Genomic DNA, 10146 nt, shown 5'->3' with positions numbered 1-10146 from the left:
GAGCCCTTGAGGAGAACATAACACCAACTAAAAATAAATCTACACACACTCGTGTGCTACTATAGCTGTTTTACTCTTTGGAGTAAAGTAATAGGTAATATCCAATCACAGTGCCTGAATACACACAAATGTACACCCTTAATGTTTCAACACACAGGTATGGTAAAATTAGTATAGTCTCATTCATTAGATTGTTCTCCCTGTCTGTTCTGGGCATGGAGGAGACTGCTGTCATCTGACACAGACGGGGAGTCTTGCATACCCTTAATTAAAGCAAACACAAATCAGCATTTTCTATTTAATCAGTTTAATAAATAAAAGAGGGGGCTATGTAAGCCCCATTGCTCCTCAGCAACACCCATTCTTTTGAGTCCAATGCAGCAATCTTCTTTTTCATTGTGTTGCAAGGGTAATTAAAAAAAAAAAACTCAGGCTAACACATAGTCAGGTGGGAACTGAAAGCCTTTTTGTCAGAGACACTGTTGCATCCATCTGGGTTGTGTGTAACTCAGGAATATGGTACATTCTGCATTTAACACTTTGGTGCTTTTTAAAAATACTTGTACAAAGTTGTGTGCAGATACAGAACTATAAAAAGGAAAGACAGTGCTAGTCTGGACAGGAATTCCTGTGTCTGACAAATGAACAGACAAACGCATCAATCACTGAAAACACTGAAGACCTGCCCCAGAACCCTCTTCTTTGGTTCTCCCTATGGCAGTAAGTTGCCTTTTATTTCCCCAAGAAAACAAAAACGAAAAAACATTTCTGGTTTCTTTGTGGTCCTTGTGACCCTCTTGACAAATCACAGGACATTGAGAGGCCAGAGGTTTGTTTTTACAAAGACAGGCAACAGAAGGAGTAGTCACAAAGTATTGCACAAAGGAGAATGGAGACATGAGTGAAATTTCAAAATACCGCAGTGGGAGTTTTGAAGTTAGACACGTTGACTTTCACATGATGACATGGTTTCAGCAAGTGATTCAATACTTGCATAAGATAATACATTAGACAGATAATACTTGTATAATGTATAATATGGAAAAGCTTTTATACGAGCATGAAGGGAGTGCTGGCTGTGGTGCCATATTTGGCTCTTAGATATGCGGACTTGAGAAATTGTTTATAAAACGATTGGTTGTCTGCATTCTCATTTTATACTTGTTCACTTTTCTATTTTTGCCAGTTACTGAAACCATACATTTAGAACCGAGACAAATCTGCATGGGCTAATAGTCTAATTTTAATTTTTCCACCAGTCTCGTTTATCTACTGCTTTCAGAAATTTACTGTTTTCAAGGACAAACTGTACCCATTATAAATCTACGATGCTCTCTGTAAACCAGGATTTTCTAGAGTTCTTGTCAAGATTGACGTTTGTGACTCTCCGATTTCTCTTCTGCAGATATTCTGACTTTTTATATACCGCAAAAGGAATAAAGGTGTTTGCTTAGGCTCCAATTAAGTCCTTTTTTAATGCTTGTCTTGAAAAAGCAATGAACTAAAAATTTGGTATGGATTGTCTAGGTCTGAGGGAGTGTGTGATTAATGAAAGAAAACATTCTAAGGTGCTTTTGGTATGATGCATGTCAGTTTTCAATTCTTATAGTCTTGAAATCTCTCCTAGAATATTTTCAAGACAAGAAAAATAGGAAAACTATAATATATATAGTATATCCAACGTGGTGAGGTAATATCAAGGTGAAACTCCATGTTCCAGGATTATGTTTTTGAGGGCCTTTCTGACTTTTCTGTATATGGACAGAAAAAGACTTGTTCCACAATGGCTGAGATCTTTAATCTTTAGATGCAACTGTTAAGATCCTGCTAAATTCCTGGGGAGCTGTATAAAATACTCCCAGGATCCCAGGAGGAGAGGAAGAGCACTGCTTTGTGACTAACATCTCCACACCTTGTTTGTTACTCAAACTGCTGAACTGTGACACCTTGCTCAGATCCAAATGTAGCAGGGCTTCATTAATTCACTAGCCATTACACAAAATAAACTTCTGGGTAAACTGCATGCTCAAATATTTAGAAGTAATGCCATTTGTTAATGAATAGTCTGTTGTCAAAATGCTACAGCATGCATGTTTTCCACTGTACTAAAGTGCAGTGTGTATACCACTATTTCCACATGTGTGTGACTATCATACCTCAGTATCTCTCAGTGCGAAAAGCAGTTCTTAATCAGAAATGTTAATGAAAGACAGAAAGGGAGAATCGTTTAGCTTCAGGGGATGTCAGATGCTGTATCCCAGATAATCTTGCCCTTCCCTTGAGCAGTGCCAGCGCAGGATTGAGAGTGGATTAGAACAGATTAAACTTGCATGTCAGCACAAACTGTAGGCAGCCTTCTGGTATTGCTGTCTGAACTCCCTCGTTAAACATACGCAGTACATGTGGAGCTGAAGGCGTTGTCTCTCTGTCTACATTACTGCATGTCCGTTCTAGTTATTTAATGAGACTCATGTCCTTGTCAGGAAGGTGCCACAGCACTCTGAAGAGAAAATGCCCTGCTACTGTAGTTATCTTTACATTGTTCCTCTGGGCTCACATGTCAGTAGTGACACACTGTAGCTAGCGTGCTCTCCTGTTGTGTGCATCAGGCTCCTGCAAAACAAAAGGCAGATGTAGTTACTGCTTGTGCTCGTCATGAATAATACATTTTATTTTTAAGATGCCTGTGCACCATGCTATTTTTCCCTGGGTGTGAACAGTGTGGAAGAGTCTGATATGGTCACTGACTAACAGAACACATAAGTACTATAACTGGTGGGATTATCAAAATAACAAAAAAATAAGGAGATTCAGTCAAGATTAACTCCCGATTTAAAAATACTCACAACACTAGATAATGGCTTTGCACAATATTTAACCTCCATTCTAATAGCAGTTGAAAGGAGGATTATTTCTTTGCTAAGAGTTTCCAATAAGCACAATAGGCCTACACAGTTTGCAAGATTCAAGGTCAGAAATGGCCTGGCAACCCATCCTGTGATTCAAAGGGAATTCTTGTTTAGGCCTGTGACAGGCTGAGCTCTCTGCTTTTCAATGACCAAAACCATTGTTTCATAGCTCAGAAGTGTAGTCTTCATAAATGAGTCACTGCAGACTCCAGCTTTGGTGTGTATGAATATTACCGTCTTACCAAGAAACAAACACAAAATCTCTGTATGATTTCTGGGCAGATAACTGCTGTTTTTTTGGTGCGTGATTGAATTCAAATCAGCTGTAGCTAAAAGTATGAACCCTGAACTTTACATCTCTGGTCCAATCTTCACACATGACTGACACAATTATTCCAACTATCCATGGGACTCAAGACTACTCAGAATTCTTCTCTGAAAGGTATTTTCATAATTCAGAAAAGATAAGCGTGATCAGGTGACCCACAATGCATTTTCTTTTCAAAAGATAGCTTGTGTATTGACACTGAATTTATTGCTAAGAAAAGACCCAGACCATTGTAATGGACGACTGTCCATTTTAAATCCTGACCTTATCATTTGAACCAGGTGCTGCAGTTGGTGTGTTTTAACATACGGGGACCCATCATTTGAAAACATAATATTCACCAATCGATACAGATGGTTCACTATGCTTCTCTCTCAACAGTTATCTTCTCAAAGTTGGTTGAACATGGATTTATCCTTGTGAGCAGTGGGAAAAAATTCCGGTGAATTAACTGAGTTCAGACAGGGACGTCAGCAGAGCCAGAGATATTGGTAGTTAGGGGTGTTCGTGTTAATGGAAGAGCTTGTTATTTGCATTGTCTGTCACTTTGAATTGGTCAGGCCTTTTCATCAGCTACTGAACTTTGCGGACAAAATAAAATTAACCAAAAAAAAAAGCGACAGGACTCAACTACAAAACCATCACGACACCTTTCTGAGGGCATGTTAATCTTCACAGGAACAGGAATTTAAGATGATAAGTGCTAGATGATACTCTTTTCCCTTACATCACAAAAACCCTAAAAAAACACTTGCTAACAAATCTGGTCAACACATTTTGTAACTGAAACATTTCTTAATTGTTGAATGAATGAATTAGTGCTGGTGAGAAATTAAAGCGTAATCCCAAACTTAAAATATATCAGTTTCCAGGCAACCTAAGATCCTCTTATTACATCAGAATAAAAATACACTCATAGATAAGTTATTTATTTTTCAATGCCCGATTCATTCATCACTGTAGACCCATCTTATAGCCTTCATCAGTCTTTTGAAATATGGCTTTCAGGAAGATGTTTTTGCTGTCCGCAATGAACTACAAATAAAAAAGGAAATTTGGCTTTGTAACAGATGCCATCAGGCTGGCATACAATAACTGTAAAGAAGTCTTATCAACATGTCTGCTGGACAGAGCCATCTCAACAAAAGTGCATGTACTTTAAAACTGTTTGCTGTTTTCATTAATGTATATACTTTTTTTTCTTAGCAATATTTGTTTTTTTTCATGTGTTGTATGTTGTTCCCCTTACTTGTTGGCCTCCTGGGGATGAAAAAAGGCATTTGGAAAGGAACTGAACTGAATTCATGCATCTTCACTGGAGCGTGGTGTTCTTGGCTATTTTAATAATATATCATTCTGTGCAAAAAGATCTACCTGTACAGAACAGGTTGATGGCATGCAGAAAAGAAGGATGAATTTAAAAATGTGAAACTCCAGAAAATCCTAGAGCAAGTGTCACCACAGAATGTCAATCAGGATTTTGGCTGATCTACAGTATTGACATTGTATATTCCTGGAGTAACTGAAAACCACAGGCTTTGAGAATTTTCATAGGAGCTAGATACATTTCCAATTTTGTAAAAATGTGAGTGTTCAGCACAAAATATTGGGGAAGTGTCAACTTCATTAGAGTCTATACAGTAGGTTCACAAAAGAAAGCTTAGTTCAAACAAAGAACAACTGTAGGGCTCTCACATAAAAATTATAATATTATAAGGATTTTACATTAACTTTGAGAGCAAAGCTAAATGTTTTGTACTGAGATCTTCTTTGGAGTTGCAATGTTTTTTCTAGATAATATTTATGTCCTTGTCATACAGTATGTTTCGTTATAAAATATAATGCATTATACAATCCTAATTGATCTTGAAATACACCTTGCAACATGAGATGATCTAACAGAATTTATGTTACTATTGTACATCACAAGTCCTCTTTTGTTGACAAGATATTTACCTGCTGTAAACTGAATGTATTAAACAGAACAGTCTCTGCTGCAGTCAGTAAGCTGTGTTAAGTTTTAAGGCCTCAAATAGTAATCACAGCCAAAGATACAGAAATAAAGGGAAATGACAGTTGCATTCTGATAAGGGTTTTGTATTTCAGACAGAAAACAAATACCACAGTGTTCTATTATATTGCGGAAGTGAGAGTCATGTCTTTTTTTTCTACACTTGTAAAAGGAAATTAGATGATCTGGATCAAAGTGCACCTACATCCCATGTTTCTAACTGCAGCAACAGCTATTAGATTAGAAACCTAGAATGTACATATGATGATCAGTGAATGTAAAATCTGAAAATTAATTTTGGTACAAACATCCAAGTGTGCAACAATCCAAAATGAGAATTTGGCTTAAATTATTAAAAACTCCATTACAGATCCACCATCTCATTATCTAAGATGCAGTTGTTCAATAGTATTCTGGTGAATATGTTTTTAGTAGGTCTGTGTAAAGGCTTTTTAATGTCTGAACAGCAGAAAATATTTTCATTTTTGGAATTTCAGGCACTTAGTGTAAAAACAAGCAGTCTGCCATCTGTCGTTTATTTTAAGCTTGATAAGGCTGGTTGGTTTTTCATTTTGTATTACTCATGACTTCCAGTCAGGTGCAATACTACCTAGATCCTAGCTCTCTTACCTGTTACGCATAACTTGCTGATCAATTAAAATAAAAAAAAATAAAAAAAGACCAACCTTAATTTTAGAACTATTGTAGAAATAACAAAAATGTGTAACTTAATGCAGAGATGTTGTGTTTAGCTCCAATGAATGTTCTCTCACAAAATAAAATGTTAACATTCAGTTAACCTTGTCAGGGAAGTTTGAATTTTGTAAAATAACTTGTACAAAACATCCATGTGTGATGTTTTGTGAAAACATCTACACAACATAGTAATTGCCTTAAGGTTTTTGTACCAGGGCTACAACATCATGTGTGAATAAACCAAAGCACATCATACAAGCTCATTAATGCTACAAAGAACACACTGAAAGATACTAAAAGAACCAACCCAATAACTTCCAGCTAAATTTGTAAATATTGTTGTAATGTCCGGATGTAGATGGGAATTTAAAAAAAAATCATGAAAATATGAAGGGAAGGGTCAGCTGAGTCAATGGCCACTTAATGTGTTTAGTATGGAGATGGGAATTGTGGATTCATATGACATTAGAAGCAGCTCTCTTTATTTTTCCCATCAGATTTGGGACACTGACATTGTAAACACTGCTAATGGGGTGTTGTTAGAAACCCAGTGCTGTATAGAGAAAGAAAATTAAACAGGGAACAAATCTGTTCCTTATGAAAACCTAGCATTACTGTGGTGAGTAATTATTGCAGACTGACAATTTATTCTATGAAGGCCGTGTCATGGCTAGGACACAGCTGCCCAGAGAAAAATCTCAAGTAATCAGATATCATTTTAAGAATGCATAGAAAACAATACAATAGCATCATGTATTAAAAGATGGTTTCAATTTGTGTCATCAGTATAGCTAGATTATTTCCCTCATGATATTAATATGGTCAAAATATGATATGATCAAACTATCCAACCCTACCAAGAAGTCTAAAACTTCCAACTTCCAAAGCTGAAAGGGGAACCAGAAATATTTAGCATTTCTTTTTGCTGTAATAAAATCATTGGATTGTGTTCCTACTCAGTTCAAACAGATGATTATTTTGGATGAGTAGTTGAGAGATTTTTTATTCTTTAAATTGTGATTTACAATTCTTAATTCTTGCAAATAACTTCTGAATTTATAACTTACAATTAAGCCGATACTATTAAATGAATATTAGATCAAATTACAGTTAAAGACAGGGCAGCTATCACTGGTAACACAATAGCAACGTCTTGATGTTCAAACACAATGTATTCATTGTGTATTTTTTGGCGAAACGACATATTAATACTGTACCTTTGTTCACATTTTCGTTCGCCTCTATGTTTTGTCCACGTTTGTTTTCTGATACCCCAGCTTACGCATGACCTCGCTGCAATGCTTCTCGACTTGAGCGACCTGTTCAACGCTTAACCTCTCTCTCCAAGCGTAAATGGCTTCCTTGGCATCCCTTGACGAAATAAGAAAGGGCCTGTCCGAAGAGTAACCCTCGCCATGGGTCATGTTTATCACGAACTTTTCAATGGCTGGCGAAGAGGTCAGATTGGAGAAACTGTACAGCCTCTTCAGTTCCCGCACTGGGTGTAACACAAGGTCCTCGTAGCGCAGGTGAAGGTAGTTCCTTCTTACCCATTGGGGTGCGTTCATGATGTGCAATATGTCGTTGAGCCAGTTATCGCATATCACCTCCATAGCGGTAGATACATAATTCTCCACTCGCGTGGACCTGTTGGGTATGAGAAGGCGCCTGTATTTTTCCGTCTGTTTCCTGCTTCTCAGCACTTGAATGCTTTCTTTCACCAGTGCCTGTTTAGATTTTAATCTGGAATTGTGGACCGCCCGGGGGTCTCTGAACAGCTGAATCACCTGGAGGTTCAGCCCGGGGTCCCTAATCAAAGGAACTAGGACACCAAGATCCAGGACCCGCACGTCTTTTATGACAACAACGGGATACTTCTTGCACTCTCTCTCTAATTCCCTGATGTCTTTAGGTTGGCACTTGCCGCAGACCTCTCCGTTTATCAGCCCAACGTCGTCTCTCCTGTGAGCACTGCACAGAGGTTCGGAGCAGATCACCTTGTTCGTCTTCCATCCGAAGATAAATGAGGTAGTGAGGTTTTTGTTGCCCGTGTAGAGTTTTAAAACGGAGAAATCGCAGCGGTAGAGGGAGTTCATCATGTCCCTCACCGCTCCTTGGAGACTCCCTGCATCACCCGGGTACAGGGTCTGCCACATATTCCACATGGGTTCATACAAATAAAACACATCAGGATGCTGGTTAAATAACTCCCCTAAAAAAGATGAGCCTGTTCTCCAAGTTGCATGAAGATAAATGTGTGTTTTCGTTTGGCTCCTATTGATAAAATTTTCCACCGTCTCAGATTCGTTGCTGGATTTATCTCCAATATTCCATAACTCCATTGTGGTTTCCAAATCGGGGCATTTTGATAGTGGCAGTTCATTCCGGACCTGAGCTCTTCTATTTCTGTATTCCAACACATAAGGAATGAACAGGAGCAATACGGAGTACACTATAATTAATATGAGATATTTCTTCTGTAGCCTCCTCTTCATTTCCACAGCGACCGAAGCGCTTAGCGCACTCCTACTGATTTAGCACCCCTACATGAAGCCTGACTCCGGCGTTAGACAAACTTTGTTAGAAAAAAACCCGGTATTGTCAATCGCCTCTGAACACGCCCACTGCATTTCAAAATAAGAGCCGATAGTCACGTGTGTCCCCTTTTCGCAAACTATCCATTTTCATTAGAATGGAACTGTATTTTTCCACATGATACAAAACGACATAAAAAGAAACTGTCACGGGGAAAATAGCATGTTTTCAGCTACGGGCAGACTTTTGAAATAAATGCAATTAAGAAATGTCCGTTTTGAGTTACTTGCCAATAAAAGTCGATGTATTACTAAATCGAGTTCTAAACTAAAAAAAATGTTAAAACTATGGAAATCGCTTGAATGAATAAAGTTTGCAGCTGTGTACTTTTCCCTCAAAATTGTTATTGTAATTTACTGCCATCAAGCATTTTGTGACAAATGAAAAAGTTGTGTTTCTGTGTAAGCTACAGAGCTGCACTGATAAAGACATCTATTTCTGAGTGTTGGGTACAATATGCAGGAAACTACGCAAGATGTATAGACTTATTTCTCTTCTTTGTGCAGCATGGCGCTGTAATAAGGTTAACCTGGCATTTTCTTACAGCTGCATCGGAAGTGTTTGGGAGCATGGACAAACATCGACAGGACTGTTTACTGAACTTCCAACCTCGGCCAAGTTTCAGTGGTGTAAGCGAAACTTAAATTCCAAAATCCATTTCACATTTGACCAAAGCCCCATTTAAACAATAGAGTAAGACGTAAACAGCTTAAAACACTGTAAAATCTATTTAGTGTGCAGCCATGCCAATTTATGTGACAAATCCTTGATAAAGCACACAGCTGTCAGAAAAACTGCTCCGAATTCATTCAGATATATCACTTACTCTGGCACAACATTTTAATTACCCTACTGGAGATGTAGCAGATGCACTGTTCTTGGAGAAAAATGCTGTCTTCCTCTGCAAATATACATTTGGACACCCCAACAGATTAGCTCCTTGTCAACTAACAAACATTTTTCCACATATTTAATCCAATTAAATGAGAGATTTGTAGGCTCGTGTATTTTCTTTAAGTATTCTAAACTAGCTGTATATATGGTACAATATTCCCCCTTGACCTTGTGTGCTTACAAAAACGTTTGATCTTTTAATACAGAATTACCAGAGTTTCATTAAACGGGACTTTAAAAAAAACTATTTTTAGTTTTAATAAGAAACATGTATCTGAAGCACTGAGCTCAAAATGTTCTTGTTGAATGCGCATATTGTACATATCTTCAAATTCGCATTGTCTTCATCTTGTTGTTGCCTTTGTACTATAGTAAATTAGCAATAGCAATAAACAGTGAAGTTACTGATGCTGTTTGTTCTACTTTCTAAACATGACCTTTTCTCACAGAATATTACATGTACTGTAGATAAAGAGCACAAGGGGTAGATATGGAAGCTCAATTTTCTAACTGGCTAAGGTATGCCTAAAACCAGAATTTCAACCCACATATCATTGGAAATAGATAAATATGTCCTGTTTTCGTAGTTTCCTGTTCTACCAGGGTATCTACACAAAGGAATGCCACCATCACATGCTTCATTTGGAGATGATTTTGGAGTTTCAATTCACTTTCATATGAAGGAATTTTATTTTTCTATGCTGAAGTCTTGA

At 37.6% G+C, this 10146-nt stretch overlaps 1 protein-coding gene across 1 annotated transcript; it reads right to left on the bottom strand.

Moving 5' to 3' along the window:
- Nucleotides 1-290: 290 nt before the first annotated feature.
- Nucleotides 291-8533, bottom strand: chst7 (carbohydrate (N-acetylglucosamine 6-O) sulfotransferase 7). Its single transcript, XM_088598603.1, has 2 exons — nucleotides 7162-8533; nucleotides 291-2613 (listed from the first exon to the last, which is right to left on the bottom strand). Exon 1 carries the CDS (start codon nucleotides 8437-8439, stop codon nucleotides 7186-7188), a length of 1254 nt encoding a protein of 417 aa, XP_088454729.1. The 5' UTR covers nucleotides 8440-8533; the 3' UTR covers nucleotides 291-2613; nucleotides 7162-7185.
- Nucleotides 8534-10146: the final 1613 nt, after the last annotated feature.

The sequence above is a fragment of the Lepisosteus platostomus genome, chromosome 2 (assembly GCF_059453375.1).
Source record: "Lepisosteus platostomus isolate fLepPlt1 chromosome 2, fLepPlt1.hap1, whole genome shotgun sequence".
NCBI classification, from domain to species: Eukaryota; Metazoa; Chordata; class Actinopteri; order Semionotiformes; family Lepisosteidae; genus Lepisosteus; species Lepisosteus platostomus.
Note: the sequence above shows the minus strand (reverse complement) of the source record. Positions and strands in the feature narration are given on the sequence as shown.